Source organism: Prinia subflava, chromosome 12 (assembly GCF_021018805.1).
Source record: "Prinia subflava isolate CZ2003 ecotype Zambia chromosome 12, Cam_Psub_1.2, whole genome shotgun sequence".
Classification (NCBI taxonomy): domain Eukaryota; kingdom Metazoa; phylum Chordata; class Aves; order Passeriformes; family Cisticolidae; genus Prinia; species Prinia subflava.
In genome coordinates, this window is record NC_086258.1 from 9,369,523 (window position 1) to 9,386,173 (window position 16,651).

The 16,651-nt window shown below is 48.5% G+C and overlaps 1 protein-coding gene across 5 annotated transcripts in view; it reads left to right on the forward strand.

Annotated features, from left to right (window-relative positions):
• DAB2IP (DAB2 interacting protein) overlaps positions 1 to 16,651 on the forward strand; it is a 154,827-nt gene that overhangs the window by 20,189 nt on the left and 117,987 nt on the right. The window contains exon 1 of one of the 5 annotated variants that reach the window (XM_063409531.1): positions 4,177 to 4,584. The exons of 1 other annotated variant lie outside the window; for it this stretch is intronic. In XM_063409531.1, the coding sequence (XP_063265601.1) occupies positions 4,467 to 4,584 (118 nt within the window). In that variant the 5' untranslated portion in view covers positions 4,177 to 4,466. Of the gene's footprint in view, positions 1 to 4,176; positions 4,585 to 15,732; positions 16,078 to 16,651 lie in introns of those variants that run through there. 3 more of the 5 variants (XM_063409529.1, XM_063409528.1, XM_063409532.1) reach the window with 3 other exon arrangements.

Sequence of the window (16,651 nt, forward strand, 5' to 3'; positions counted from 1 at the left end):
CCGGAGAGCCTCCCCTGGCCCTGCCCGTGTCACAAACCGGAACCGGGAAACGAGACCGCCTCCCCTGCCCGTGTCACACACCGGGTAACGGGATCGCCTCCCCTGCCCGTGTCACACACCGGGATAATGGGATCGCCTGGCCCTGCCTGTGTCACACACCGGGATAACGGGATCGCCTCCCCTGCCTGTGTCACACACCGGGATAACGGGATCGCCTCCCCTGCCCGTGTCACACACCGGGATAACGGGATCGCCTCCCCTGCCTGTGTCACACACCGGGATAACGGGATCGCCTCCCCTGCCTGTGTCACACACCGGGATAACGGGATCGCCTCCCCTGCCCGTGTCACACACCGGGATAACGGGATCCCCTGGCCCTGCCTGTGTCACACACCGGGATAACGGGATCGCCTCCCCTGCCTGTGTCACACACCGGGATAACGGGATCGCCTCCCCTGCCTGTGTCACACACCGGGATAACGGGATCGCCTCCCCTGGCCGTGTCACACACCGGGATAACGGGATCGCCTCCCCTGGCCGTGTCACACACCGGGATAACGGGATCCCCTGGCCCTGCCTGTGTCACACACCGGGATAACGGGATCGCCTCCCCTGGCCCTGCCTGTGTCACACACCGGGATAACGGGATCCCCTGGCCCTGCCTGTGTCACACACCGGGATAACGGGATCGCCTCCCCTGGCCCTGCCTGTGTCACACACCGGGATAACGGGATCCCCTGGCCCTGCCTGTGTCACACACCGGGATAACGGGATCGCCTCCCCTGCCCGTGTCACACACCGGGATAACGGGATCGCCTCTCCTCCTGGCCTCTGGGGAGGCAGCGTGCTGAGAATTCCCACCGTGAGGAGTAGCAGAAATTAAACGCCATCTAAAACTCAGCTTGTTGGGAATTGGAGGTGTCATTTCTCTTATTTCCCTTTTGGATAGTGATACCTGAGACATTCTTTTATTCACATTTCAATAATGCCGTTCTTCAGGCACAGTGGGGTTGCATGTGACAGGGAAATTGGGGTTGCAGTCTGACTTTTATTCAGTTTCTTGATGGTCTGTCTGCAGTTCATTGGCCAAATGCAAATTAGAAATTAGGCTGATACTCACCACTCCTCTCTGCTGGCTGAGCCAAAACTTCTTGTTCAGTTGGTTAAAGTTTTGGAGGGTTTTTGTTGTTTGTTATGTTTAAATTTTGAAAACTTCATTTCACTTCTTTGTGAAAGAAGTCTGGGAAACTGCAATGAAATCCCTGAAGCTGCTGTCTCGAAAGCAGCCTGAATTAGAGCCATGAATTCTGAGTGTGAACGAGTCAGAGCATCCTCAGACGTGTCCAAAACAGAGGTTTCAGGCTGACTGGACCCTGCTGACAGAGCACGGAAACTTTCTCCTTCAAAATAAGGAATTCAAGTTCCTTGCCGTAAATTCTGAGGGATCTGGGTTTAGGAAGGTTTAAGGGCAGGGTGACAGCAGTGGGTGACACCCAGGTCAGCCCTGGCTGCTGGGTTCTCTGCTAAAGCCCAGCAGTGTCTCAGACTGGGTATTTTACCACAGTTTGGCATGTATTTAATTATATTTAATTCCAGAGGTTAGGTTTGTGTTCGGTGCTGGGCAGGAGGAGTTAACAGCCCAAAAATCACTGCTACATTTATCTCCAATTGCTCTTCTTCCTGAGAGATCCAGCAGAGCTCCGTGACTGAGCTCATCCAGCTGCCTTAGGAGGGAGCAGCCAGACTGGGATGTGTTATTTTAGAGACAGATTTGGTGCTGTCAGCTTTTCTCCCGAGCAGTTCATAATCCCACGTTTGTGAGTGGCAGATTCTGCTGTCCACAGAGCATTTGTGTCAGGGTGTGGCTTTCAAAAAGAGAAAAAAAGCAGTAAAGAAAGAAGAAAACAGAGCAGTGTTGGATTAATTGGAAAAGTCCAGCCCAGTCACATCCCCCCCTAAGTGGGTTGTTCATTTTCCTGCCTGCTGCTCTGTAGCATCTGAAGTTAAATCCTTCAAAAATGTTAAGTAAGAGAGACGAAGCCAAGCTGACAAAACTGGAACACGACTCCCAACCATTTATTTATGCTTCTGTCTAGGGCTGCTTTCACTTGTCATATAGTTTAAAGTCCCTCATTAACTTCTCTTGCTTCGTGGTCACCTGTACGAGTGTTTCTGAAGGTACCAGGCTGATTAAAAATAAAAATCCTGAGGATTCCCACCTCACATTCCCTCAGAGCTTGAGGAGATCCCCAGCACCTCCTCTCCTGCATCCCCAGAGCTTTGAGCGTGAGTCACCTGGCTCCAGTGAAACAAAATCAAATCTTCTCCTTTCAGATCATCTAAATTTGGGTGAGCTTTGAAATGGTTTTCTATAAACTTTCATTTCCATCAGTGCCTTTTTTTTTTTTTTTTTTGCTATTGGGAATGACAGAAGTAAATTGGATAGGCTGTTTTAAAGACATTCTAGCGATAAAAGCAGAATTGCATAAGACTCTCTTCAGAGCTTTCATCCCAGTTATTATGACAAAAAATTCCAGAGAGACACCTGAATATTCGGGTTCTCATCTACAGCAAATCTTTAACCAAACCTCAGTGTTTTCAGCCTTTCCCATCGCTGTGTTCTGGATGTTCTCAGCTCCATTTGGGAACTGAACCAGCTGCACAGGATGAGTCTCTGCTCATCTGGAAAACAGAGTTGTCCCTGTATTTTTATATTTTTTATGTACCAATATGAAAAGGAAGATCACTGTGGCTGAGAGGAAGAGAGCAGATGTGCAGTAAGTGGAGGCTTTTCCTTGGTGCCGGGGTTTGCTGTGGGCGATGTCCCGGGGCAGGATCCCCGTCCCTGCCGGGGCGCCTCCGCTGTCCAGCTGGGATCTGCCTCCTTGACCCGAACTTGTCGCTGCCCTCCCGAGCGCTCATTCCTGCCCTGCCTGAAAGCTGGCGCCGAATTCCTCACGTGTGGCCTCAAAACCAGGCATGGACTTCGGGGAACAGCCAGACTTGGGTTTTCCTGGCACTCGGCGTGGGTTTACTTCTCGGTGGGAATAGGAAAACGCGGCTCGTGTGGAGTTCTGACGTTTTCCATGACTGTGGAAATGCGTGACATCCTAAAATCGGGGAGGATGGTTGGTGCTGGGGAAGGGACTCTGTCCCGATGCGGCTGAATTGGAACAGTTTCTGCCTCTTGTTACAACACAGGATAATCCAGGGAAGCTTTCCAGCTCCTGCTAACAGGGGAATGGGGCTCATCCCCAGCCAAGCCCGTGTCTGGTCACAGGACACCACCAAGATAAATTTGCACAGAAGGCTGGGAAAAATCACAAACCCAGGACACAACACAGAGAGTTACTGTGCAGATGTTGTTTTGCAGCTCATCCCACTCGGATGAGGTTTCCCTGTTACCTGCCAGCCGGGGAGAAACAGCAGCCACGCGTTGAATTCTTGGCCACCATTCTGGGCCTCTGAAATGTTTTCTGTCATTCTTCCTTCAGAGTCATTTTTGTGCCAGCAAGGGAAGGAGCTTAGGCACAAGATTCTGGACAATTCACTTCTGACCTTTAGAAACAGTAAATGTGGAGTGAAATTTTTTATCTCTTTAATAGATAGATAGATAGATAGATTTTCTTCCATGGCTTAAAGTGTTAATTTTGCCCATTGAAATGTAATTTTATGGAGCAATATGAGCCGGAGGCAGAATCTTCGCTGCCATCAGGACCCAAATGGTAAATAGGCCCTTTCTCTAATTTGTGGGATGTGCTATAACTCAGTTTGAATGTTGAAAGGAAATGGGCCTCCAGGGGAGTCTGGAGCTCTGTTCATTCAACTTCTAATTAAAGTTTTCCCCTCTCAAATTTCACTTTATTTTCCGGGGCTTTTGCTCCGTGATGATTATTAACATGTGTCCCATGGCCAGGAAATCATTATCCCCTTCCCCAGCGCAGCGTTCCCGATGCCTCCCGAGCGGAGCCGCAGCCTCCTCCCGGCGGGGCAGGGCAGAGCGGCCGGGGCTGCGCGGGGCGCTGCGGGCGCTCCAGGACGCTTCGAGCCGATGGTGCTGTGTGGCGGACAGGATCCAGTCCGGGATTTCTTCCAGCCTCTGCTTCACGTTTCAGGAGCCCGGGCCAACTCTGGCTTCCTATTCCTACTCCAGCAGCCTTATCTGTTTGGGGGCAGGAGTTGTTAGCACAGTTTATCTTGCTCGCTTCGAGTCCTCCCTCAGCTGAGACATGCAATCCGGTGCCGCCTGCTTTTTTTTCTCTCTCTCTCTCTCTCTTTTATGTTTTCTTGTTGTTGTTTTTCTTTTTAAATGTGTCAAGTGAAGAGTTCCTCTTCCCCCCTCTCCCTTTCCCCTCCAAAGAACCACCCTCCAGTTCATTAATACGCTGGGACTGTTTTGCTCCTGTGCCAGAGGAGAGAGCGAACCTGTGCCTGCATGTGCGTGTGTGTGTAAAATAGATCCAAAAATGTCCATGAACAGCAGGAAAAGTTCTGGGAGACCGTCCTACTACTACCGACTGCTCCGGAGGTCACGACTTCAGAGACAGCGCAGCAGATCCCGCAGCCGGAACAGGCTTAGCAGGGGTAATTGCAAGCTCTTTAATTGCCGTGCACAGCCCGCCGCCGCTGCCAGGTAGCGCCGTAGGTAGGTGAGGATGGGCCGGGCTCGGAGGGGCGCTGGCCCCGCGGCCCGGGCTCGCCACAAGGTCAGTGTGCGAGGGACTGGGGCCAGGCTGCGCTAACCCCCGAGGGGTCACTAACCCGGGCTTTCCGACTAACCACGGGTCCGCTTTGCAGTGTGGCATTAAGGAACTACTTCCCCGAGATGTTTGGAGGCCCAAGTGATGCTTGCAGAGCTTTGAAAAGCCGTGCTTAGGAAATGGAGTCTCTGCACAGAGGCATTGCTGGGACTTCTTGTTCCCCATGAGCCGAGTGTCACCAGGGGCCTAAGATGACAAAGCTGAGAACAGTTTAGGGCTAGGACTTTCCAAAGAGCCTCAAGATTGTGCTCCCGAGGCATTGCAGAAACCTGTGGGACTCGAAACCCCAAACCACTTTGCACTTTTAAAAACCCTGCTCTAAAAGGGCCCATTTGTCCTCATCAGCGGGTGGGAGATCCACTGAGGGGTGTTTCTGCAGGGCACAGGCAGCCCATTCCTTCTACTGGAGGCAGCAACTGACCCAGTTGCATTTTTAAAACAAGCTATTCTGCCTTTCTCTTCTACTGTGAAATAACTGTTTATTGGTTCTTTTCCCTGTCGTTAAAGGAGCCAAAAAGTTGGAGTATGTGAGTCTTTTCCTATTGAATTTTCTCAGAAAGGAGGGGAGAGGGTTGTGTTTGCCCTCCAGTCTGGCAGTCCTGGTATATTTATCATGCTGTGAGCCTAATCAAAGCCATTAACTGAAAATAATTCCCTTCTTCTTATTATTGTGTGAATAAAAACACAAATGCAACTTCACATCCATCAGGTGTCTGTACAAATCCAGGCTTGGACTTGTCCACTGCAGTTAATTCTGATTTATGAAGCAGATTTTAAACTCGACACTAGCACTGCAAGATTTGGCTCAGTGCAATGTCCTCTTTCCTCTTCTCCTGGCACTCAGGACAATTTTAAGGATTTTGAATCATTGCAGAGAAAACAATAGGAAGCTAAATCAGTCCCTGAGCTTCAGCTTTTCCTTTAAGCAGACAGTGGTTTTCTTAGCGTGTTTTTTTTTGTTGTTTTGGCTGTTAAGGAGAAGTGTTTGTAAACTCCCAAACATGTACCAGTTCCCTTTTCCTCTTTATTTGTGTGCTGTGCAAAACCAAAATATTTTACTGTCATTTCAGTTACTATGACAAACTAAATGTGTTTAGTTTCGTTTAGGTAACCCAATGTGAACTTAATGGCATCATTTGTCAGGAACATGAGGAATATACAGGCAGATTTGATGGAAATGGGAATCAGCCCGAAAGTTTGTAAGAAATTGGATTTGAACCAGCTGCAATCTTGTTGCTGTTGATCTCTCCTGGAGTATTCTGTGTTGTCTCTGGGATTGCAGCCTCTCAGAACTAGCTGAGCTCCTCTTATCTGTAAATCTGAAAGGGATTTGCAAAGCTGGACGAGAATTTTCTCTTTATTTTTATCTGTTTTTGTTGTGCAGTGGTGATGTCACACAGCCAGGCCACACAGCAGGTCAGAGGGGGCTTGGCCCAGGCTGGGCAGTGTGGTGGAAGTGCTGGAATAATGCAACAGGAATTCTTTCCTTAACAATTTTGTTCCCACTTGTGTCAATCCACCGAAAAACCAGGGCAGCTCCCACTGGAAGATTGATGAGCTGTGGGTGTCTGGGGGCTGTGGAAAATGCAGAAAGCAGAGGGAGGTTCTAGGTTCTGGGGGGTGATGTAATGCTGAATTCAAACCCTGCGAGTCTGGAGGAAGGAGGGAGCTGAGGCCCCCTCGAAGGCTGATCCTCAGAGGAGTTTGCTGTCTCTGGCTGGGATTCTCAGAGATCAGGAATCCTTAGTGGGAGGTTGCCATAAATTCAGGCGGATTGGAGTCACTTCACAGAATTGGCAGTGTCTGCTTTGCCACGTGTGTGTTTCCCAGACATCCTCTTGGCAGTTTTTGCACTCTGCAGTCTCTGGACCCTTTGCCAAGATCCCCACAGGGCTCAGGTGAGCCTGTGGCTCTGCTGAAGGAGCAGTGATACCTGCGAGACGATCTTTTCCAAGGAATGTCACTTCAGCAGATGCTTTTGGACAGGGAGCCTGCTGGGGGTCGGGCAAGCCTTACAGGGTTACCAGGGAGGAGGAGATCTCTGCTGGCACAGGATCCCTGTCCCCGTGTGGGACCATTCCCTGTGCTCCATCCATACCTGGAGCTGCAGCTGGAGCACCCAGGAGTCGGAGCTGCTGCCTTTGCTGTGAGCCTCTTCCAGCCCTCTGTTTCTATCCAGCAGGCTCTGAACACTCAGGAGTTGTGTTTGAAAACATGTATTTATCTCCTGCCACAGCCCACTCTCCCCCCAGTGGCAATGCCACCCACCCACACCTGCCCTTCTGCCACTGCTGCTGCTGCCAGCCCTTGCTGGGGATGGAGGGATGGATCCCAGTCAGGCTGGAGCTCTGGGAGGGCTGAGACCCAGTTTGGGAAATGGGTTTTGCTTCCTGAGGGACAGAGAGAGCCACTCCCTCAGGAAAGAGCTGCTGTGGTGCTTTCAGCTGGGCAAAGTGAGCAGAGCCTGCATTTTCTGTGCAAGGATCTGAGGGAAGGAGGGGAGAGCTTTGTGTTGGGACTCCAGATGGAGCCAGGCTGCTGCAGTGTGCAGAAAAACGTCCGGGCCTTTGAGGTGTTGGCAGTGACAGCAGCTTGTTCAATGGTCCATGTGATGGCATCTTCTGTTCTGGAGCTCTCTGGTCAGCCCTGGTGCCTTTACCACATTCATCATTTCGGTGTGTTTGTCCCTCTGCCCCTTTGGGAGGCCAGGCTGGAACACCTGAGCAGTGACACTGCTGGGGAGGGCACAGCTGAGCAGGGGGAGGCTGCTCTGAGGAGCCTGATGGGATCCTGCCTCCAGCACGTTAAACCGCGGCTGTTTGAGGGTGGGTAAAGCAGACAGGCTTCCCTGCACCCGTAAACTCTGCTGGAATTAGTGCCTGAATCCCCCAGCTCTGCTCTCCACAGAGTCAAGACATGCTGCAGGTAAACATTAGTTAGAGAAAAAACTGCCAGCAGAACCCCTGGGCCATCTGTTCAGCCCAGAGATGTGTGGGACTGCGGGAGGAATCGTGGCAGTAATTATAATTACTCCCAGGTGACCCATCTGATGTAGTGGAAGGTTCTTGGGAGGCAGAGAGGGGAGAAGGAGAATTTTCAGTGACAGCAGCACCTGCTTGTGGCTGCACTTGGGTGCGTGGCTCTCTCCAGGATCTCTCTCTGCTTCTCCTTACTCATGGATGAAGGAATTGGGGTCAGTGGGAAGCGGTTTGAAAATTCCCTTTGCTGATAGAAACCGCTTGCAGTGCTCCATTCACAGTCCCATCTCTGAGCCAAATGCAGCTTTGGCTTTGGGGCTTTCTTGTGTAAAACTCTGCAGGCGATCAGTCGGCATCAAAGCCCCGAGAATCTGAGAACATCGGAGTTCCTGATCTTGAAGGCTTCGTGTTCCTGATCCTTCTGCCTCTGACAGCCTTGGACATAAATGTCTTGCTCTGTGTTCTGTTTATCACAGATGCTTTTAAAGGTGTTTTATGAAAAGGATTTTTATTAAGCAGGCTTTCTTCTTCCTTTCCTTTGATGGCTGCTGTGAAGAGAAATCTGACTGATCTTCAGCAAAACCCAGAATTTCAGTGCACCGAACACTGAGCGGGGAGGCCAAGGTCAGGCTGGGTTTTTTTCTCAGCACAGGCTATTCAGATACACATCTGTTGAAAACAGCTGGAATTTAGTCTTTCTTTTTCTGTTTGATGAAATCAAAACCTTTAAAGTGATAAATGAGAGATCAGCTTATATCCAAATAATCAATACCTTGGAGGTTCAGGCACTCGCTTGGGACAAGGGAAAATTGTCCCAGCATGTCCCAGAGTGACATAACAACGAAGGAGGTTTTATTATATTTAAAGCCAACTGAAATTGCACTCACCTCTCACTGATCTTCCTTAGCTGAAAATCAGTTCTGCAGCACGTTAACAAAAAATGATGTTGAACAAGGAGTGCCAGGTGGAATTTCTCCCTTTCCATCTCTGCAGGATTTTGTTTCTCATTTAAGGGCTGGGAGCAGGCAAGTGAGGAGCCCAGTAATAAATATTAGCAATAGGCTTGGTTTTTTGTACTGAGTTTGGTTTTTTTTCCAAGGGTGGTGTCTTTTAAATGCCAGGAAAAGGAGACCTTCCTGCTTTGCACTTTTTAATGATGATTGCTTTGTTTTTCAAGTCTCTTTTGTGGCATTTTCTGTTTCACCACAGAAGTCTTTCAGTCTTTCATTGAAATTTTAACAGCATGGCTGACAGATGCCCATAGAAAAGATATGCAAAATGTTTAAAGCTGTGCTGTTTATAGGAAATATTCACTGGCAGCTGTGCTATTTTTAGCACCAGTGCTCCAGCTGAGACTTTGCTGTGTTTGTTCAATGCTTCATTGTCTAGTAAAAATTGAGACTAAATTTAATGACTTGGGAAGTGGTGCGTGATGGAGGAATTCTGGAATTGTTTTGATATTAAACAATGCTTAAATCTCAGAATCCCTTTAATAAGCAAAAATTTAGAGTGAATTTATTGCAGGCAGGAGTGAAGTGGCAGCAGTGCCTCGACTCCCTTTGCTCCTGCAACAAACCCTGACCTGCCCCATCTCCTCCAGACACATCAGAAATGCAGGAACAGCCACACTCAGTGAGCGTTCTCTGTGAGAAATTCCTACGAGATCAAAAATGAATCAAGTTGTAAAAGTTCCCCTGGGAAACCCCAGTGGGAATCTCTGAGGAGCACTGTCACTTTTTGCTCCTCTTTTCCTTTATCTCTGTTTCCAGCCCTCTCCTCCTGCAGTCCCCTCCTTTTCCCCTGACAGTGTTCCTGAGAGGGGCTGACTGCTCTGAGAGGAATTAAGTAGCAGATTTGCTCTTGAGTAATGTGGAATGAGTTTTTATCTACAAACCATAGGTACTAAATGAGAAAGAGGTTAAAAACCCTGGTCTGAGTCCAAACTAGAATTGCTTTCAAAACCATGCTTCGAGGGGTTTCAGCAGACCTTTCATGATCACTCATGTATTAGAGTAAGTTTGTCTCCTTACAGCTGTGGCAGTCCAAACAATTTAGACACAGAGCTGCCTTTTAAAGCTTTTAAACCTGTATTTCCCTTGAAGGTCTTCTAGTGTACCACTAATCCCCTAAGTTATTGCACTGAAGGCACTCTCTAATCCTTTAATTCACTCTGCTCTCAATAGAAATGGGAACGAGCTGGGCCAGGGAACGTTCTCATTTGGGCTTTATCAGTTTTGCTTTTTTCAGCTCAGACACTACTGAGGGTGGTTTGCTTTCCTTTGCAACCCTCCAGAGAGTATTTTAGAGTTAGACACTAATTGTTTGTATATATGCTTGTGAAAAAAGCTGCACAAGCCCCAGAGGTCCCAAGTCCTGTCACTGGTTTGTGCAGCCTCAGGGTTTTACACTGAGCTCCCTCAGGCCCCTTTGGGAATCAGAGAATGGACACATGGATGGCTTTTTGAGAGCTGGGAATCCATTCCCCACCTAGAGCCAGCGAGGGTCAAGGAGCAGTGTCAGCCACAGGTTATTTCTGGAAGCTTTTCTCCCCCAGACCTACACAAGAGAGAGATTCTGACTAATGTTTCTTTGGTGCTGAAGGTAAAGCCTTGAGGTGATGAGCAATGCCAGACAAGTGTTGTGGTTTTACTAATAAGCATAAACTCTAAAAGGCTGGTTAGAGCAACACATGGCCTGAATTTTGCAGGTTTGTGCTGTCCATTGGTTTTTTCCCTTGCATGAGGGACATGTTTTTGTTGTAGGTCTGGTTTGGAGAGCCAGGCTGGGACCACAAGCGGCTCCCGGGGGCTCATTAGGAAACCCAGGCTCTCACACCGCTCCAGAAGTTCATCTTAAGTTGAGCATTGAAGCATTCAGTTGGAGGAAAACATGCTCTGCAATTGTGTGGACTTGGAGAACACTGACAAGAATAAAGACGACCAAAGTTTTGCTTCATTAACATTTGCACTGAAAGAGAAATCCTCAGATGCTGAGCACTTAATGTTTCCTTTTGAAGAAACCAATTTATGTGAAGTGCAAGTTTCTTTTGTTCCTTATGTGCTCATATTTTTGGTTTCTTACGGCGTTTCTGCATCACTGAATTTTGTTTAGAGTCAGAGATCAAGCCTGGGCTTGTTCTGAAGTACCCAAATGTGGTAATAGGTGGACTGGCGTAAAATGTGGCGTCTGGAGGTAAATTACAGGATGCTTCTTAAGCTTCTTGGTTTCTATAGGAACAAGTAATAGTCATCCTTCATGATTAAGCAGTGTCCATGGTAACCACACGAGCATGTTTTAAATGAAAGATATTTTCCCTTTACATTTTTAGCAGTCAAAGGTTACCAATTATTACCTTTATACCCTTAGACAAGAACACATTTTGATGGGGCTGGTGTGTTTGAAGTGAGAACATTTGGTGTTCATTCACATAACTCTGCTCCTAGGATCAGATAAAATTCGGATGAACACCAAAACAAAATTTCAGAGAGTGGGTTGGGGTGCATTAACCTCCCCAGGAGGGGAAATGTTGGTCACTAAATTGCTGAATTGTTGTGCAGGGTTGCAGGGTTGCTGTTCAGGTGCCCATTTGCTCCTCAGAGTGACTGCAGGGCAGCAGTGGAGGGAGACAGTCCAACACAGATCTGGCATATTCTTTAGGATGGGAAACGCAAATGTCAGTGTTGGTGTAGGTAAGAACACCTCCCCGCTCCCTCCTGCTTCAAAAATAGGTTGGGAAGTGAAAACACGACTGGTTTTTAGTGTTCCTTGTCTCTCCCTGGCACTGGTGTTGTTTGCCTGGAAACCGCAGGGTGAGCGTGTGCAGCTGCTACCTGCGAGCAGAGCAGGTTTGTGGGAGAGGAGCAGAAACACCCACCCACCCCCAGAGGAAATAAAAGGATCAGTCACAATAAATTAGGATTTACATTCCACAATTTCTAATAGCGAAACAATTGCTAAGAGAGTCTGAGCAGCAGAGCAGAGATGGATGGGGAGCAGCAGTGAGCAGGGATGGATTCTCAGCGGTGTTTTGGGCACAGGGTGCATTGCCCAGGTGTGCAGAGCTGCTGTGCCTGACACACATCCACACACAGCAAAGGCACAGATCTGTGCAAAAAACAACACTCATTTTATAAGCATTATCTTCTATTAATGCATATTAACGTGCAGGAGGCTTGGTTCTGTTTGCTAGGGGAACTCTGAGGCCTCTGCATTAATGTTCAGAAAACCAGAAAATCCCTCTCAGCTCTCCCTAACCCTGTCCCCAGTCCTCACCCTCCCACACTTGAACTGGAGGGGGAACAGTGGTTTCAGACCTTGCTGTCACTGCTGCTTTGAGTTGCGTCCTCATGACAGATACTGTATTTTGGTGGGTACCACAAATCACTGCCATCCATTACTTAAAATCCAGTATTCTTCTGTGAATTGTTTTTCCAGTGAAACTGTCTCCTAAGTAGCCAGAGTTAAATCCCAAGCTTTCCTGAGCAGAGTTCAATTTCCTTGGCTGTTGAGGCAGCCTGAGGTGGGTGAGCTGGCTCTGGGCATTGAGACTCTCTGAGGCTGCTCTGAGAGCCACATGCACCATGTGGAATTCAAATCTTAATGTTTGGTCTATTATGCAGATGGATGTGAGCAGAGATACGTGTGTGACCCCATTTATCTCTCTAATGAAGTGCCATCAATAGAACATCTGTTTCTTTGCTGTAGAAGATGAAACCTCTGATGAATCATGCTTATAAATTAAGTATTTATTTATTTAATTTGCATTTTACCAGTACAAACCTGTTCCAGCAGCCACCATGCCCGGCTGGGAACATGGCCTGAGAATTAACTGTGGGAAGTTTTCCTTTCTCCTGAGGGTGTTTGGTGTGAAGGGAGCTGTCCTGGCCTGCTCAGCTGTCCGGGTCACTCCTGGGGACAGCCCTGTCCTGGTGGCGTGTCCAGGTGACACCTCCAGTGAGAGGGGTGGGAATGGCAGAGTGTGCAAATTTCTCCTTGCCCTCAGATTGCCTCTGTGGATAAAGTGCTGCAGGAAAGCGCGTGGTGACAGAGCAGAATCCTTGCAGGAAGGTTCAGCATGATGGATGAGCCTAATTTAAATCTCCCCAGAGCTGACTCCTTGTTCTCCACACTCCGTGTTGCTTGTCTTTATCATCACATGGGAGGAAGCTGATGTTCCACTTCACTTTATCATCCTTTCCACTTTAACCAGGGTATTGGCAGTCACCACCGTCTGGCCCCCAACCAGGACAGAATTTCAGCTTTTGCTGGTGTATTTTTTAAGTCTGAGCTTGATTCCAATTTCACCCTGGAGAAAAGGCTCCTAATGATATGCCGTTAGCAGAGGAGGAATTTGTTCTGTGGATATCATAGCAGAGGAAGATAAATATCATACATATTTTATTTCAGAGACTAATAAAGAAAGAGTAAAAATACCAAATATATATATACATATATCTAGTTAAGAAATACCAGACAGTAGAATGGAGTTTGTCCTGCAGGCTGCTCCATCAGCATAATTTGCTGTTTATCTTTAGAAAGGGAGGGTCATTTTCTGGATGCTTCATGTTCTGTCCCTGGCACCAGGTCTGGGGACCTGCAGCTGTGCCTTGTGCGTGTGGATCTGACCTGATCTCCGGGCTTGTAGCACTCAGAATTTGCTGAATTTTCAGACCCCTCACAGTGAGAATCACCTCAGCTTTCCTTTCCCGTTAGTGCTATTCTCTTCTTTCCCTTTTGCCCTTGGAGAGGGATTTTTTCCTTGACAAATACATTTAATCTGTCTCCTCAGGTAAAGGCTGTGTCCCCCTGGGTTTCTGGGGGGCAGGACTTGTCCCGGGTGTCTGTCAGAGTGCCGAGCTGTGCTGGGATGGCTCCACAGCAGGGAAAGTGCAGGGAAAGCGCTCCTAACTCCGCTGACCATCGTGCCCCGGCAGCCAAAGCACAGCTGGAGAATTCCCGGCGCTGCAGCTTGGGCAGCCAAGGGCCTCCAGCTCCACCTAGTGAGGCTCTGGGACCGCGCCTGCCGCACACATCCCGCTGCTGGAGAGGGCACGGCGGCTCCTCCCGGCTCCGGGGGCTGGAATCCCACCCGAGCCCTCCGGGAGAGAAGGGGCTGCGGCACAGAGCCCGCACAGAGTCAGGAGAAGAGCCTTTGCTGCTTGCACACATCAGAAAGCACCGTGGCAGCTGCTGGGAGAAGAGTTCTCTCACTGGGTAATAGAGAAAATCGAGGAATAGATACAAATCAAGTACTCAGAAAAATAGCAGAGCTTTTTTCAGTACTAGATTCAAGAGCCATTAATAGCACTGGCTCAGGAGCAGGATAAGGAATATTAAATCCATGATACCCAGGAACCTGACACAGAGATGAGGGGAGATCCATTAAAGTGCACAGCGTGCCGTGGCAAAGGTCAGTGTCACTCCAAATCATCATTTAACAAAGAAAAAGCTCTTCTTTCAGTCCCACTTTGAGAGGAGATGGTAACAGATTTTAGCTGAGGAAACCAGGGTGTTCCAGTCTTTTCTGGGATTTGTTTTCTGTATTCCAGCCACATCTAACAAGGCTCTTCAGTTCACACAACTGTCCCAACTACCCTTCTTGGAGCTGCAGAGAATTTTGTGGCTCTAAGTGGTGCCTCAGGTGCCTTTTGCTGCTTTTAGGCAGGGCCACACTGGATTTGGTGCTTTTGTAACACTGAAGTCACCTGTGGGGGAAACAGGTACTGGTAAAAAGCTGGGTCAGTTTGGTGTAGCCACCGTGGGGAACATTAACTACAGGTATAGACTCAGTTGTTTTATTCAAAGTATTTTGTGCCAGAGTGTTGCCCAGAAGACAAGTAATGATCCAAATTTATTTTTTTGTTCTGTGTGTAAACAGATAAGTGAGTGGGGTTTTTACAAGCTGTAGTTCTGTAAACAGTGTCCTTAATTGTCTGGAAAGGTCATGAGAGCATGAGAAAATGTGCAAGTATTTCTGCTCGGAGCATGAGATGAGTGGGAAATAAATCAGTGATTCTGATGTGGAGGAGTTGTGTGTACAGCCAGGGGGGTTGCTGGGCTTTATGGAAGTTTATGAATGTTTAAACCAGAGATTCTAAGATGCAAAAAGAAAGAACTTTATTGTAATGTAAGAAGTGGAGATGACACAACTTCCCTTAGCCTGGAGAACTCTCTGTTCATTAGCTTTGCTTTCAGAGGAGTCTGCCTGTTCAGAGGGCACCAGCACCTGCCCTCAACTTCTGCTTCATGACCACCTTCATTTAAAAGTCTATTTTATTTATTTAAAGGTTTGGTTTTTAATTAATTTTGCATGGTTCTAACCTTGCTGTGAAGGATTGGTGGAATTTGCTGTGGATCAGCAGTGTTCTGGGTGATGCATTCCAATAACCACTTCTGCAGGTACCTGAACCATAAAGGTGGCCCTGCAGCTGCACTCCTGGGCTTTCAGAACCTCTCACAGCTTCTGTCACTGGAAATCAGACATTTGGGCATCTCTGCTTCCCACTCAAAGTCCTGCACGCCTTGTGGAGGACTCAGCTTGGGGTTTATTATTTTCTGTCGTTGTCTATTCCGCTTTTTTAAAGTGCCTCTATTCCCTTCCAAATCCCCATTTGGATTCAGACTAAAGATCCATCTTTTCTCCTGGGCTCCTGTGACCACCCAAAGCTGTCTGAAATGTAGATTTTTCTGCAGCCTCTCCTGAGTATGTGGAATCACACAGACACTACAGATACCTGTTCTCCAGGGATTGTTCTTAATTTGTGAATGCTACCGTGAGCCATGTTAAATCACTGTCACCGTGCCTCCTCCTCTCCTCTCTTGGGTTTGTAATAAGGACTTATTAGATAATGCAGAAATTAGAGGAATAACACCTAAATTCATTAAGCAATAAAATTAATTCACGGCCTGTAATTGTTTGAGCAGGAGACCGGTAATTCCTGTTCGCTCTGGTTTCACAGAAACTCCACCCTGGCAGCGCTGGGGCACCCGCGATGTGGGGCAGTGCCCGGTGGGGCAGGACAGGGAGGAGCTCAGCGCCGAGCTCGGCAGCAGCCTGACCTCTCCGGGGCTGCCTGCGGCACCTTTCCCACCGCCTCTCGGAGTGTCCTGCATCACTTCTGGAGTTTTGCTGTGCTCCAGAGTCTCCTTTCCATAGGCACGTTCCGGGAGCAGGACCCCGCGCTCCTGCCGCGTCCCCCGGCGCTCTGCCTGCTCTGGCATTCCAGTCATTCTTCTCTTTCTCGCTGCCTCTGATGAAGTCATCACCTCTCCTCCTGTCCCTCCCGGCTCGCTCCCAGTGCCATGGCATGTGCGCTGCTCGCCAGCACGGCGTCCTTCTGGTGAGTTCGGGGAGGTGATTCCTCCTCGCTGACTTCTCTCCCAGCACTCAGGTTGGGCCTCCCTTTCTTGTTTGGAGCTGGAGCAGGTTCTTATCAGGAAATCAACTTGCTGGGAAGTGACTGCTTGTCATTCCTTCTTCCAGCGGCCTCGCTTTGCTTTTGTTCACGCTGTCTCTTCCACTGGCTGATCGCTGGAATTGTGTGAGAGGGGAGAATGTGAAGAGAGATTAACAAACAGGGGTTAATGTATTTTATTCTCCATAATGAGAGTGTAATCCTGATGATCTCTTGGACTAGTTGGGATTCACAGGAGCAGGTAATGCAAATGGAAGAGCACCTCACTTGCTAAGTGAGAAGTAAAGAGTAGTAACAGTTGTTTGTTTGTTGGTTACACATAACAACCTGCTTGGAGCAGTGTCTGAGAAGTGGAATCAAAGGAGGCAGTGATGTTGGGTGGGTTAAACAAGAGTTTGGGTGCCAGGAGCTGCTCACAGCCTGTCCTGCTACTGCCCTGGAGCCTTGAGGGGATTGCTGTGCTGCTCCATAACAATTCCACAGCATGAAAAACAGGCAT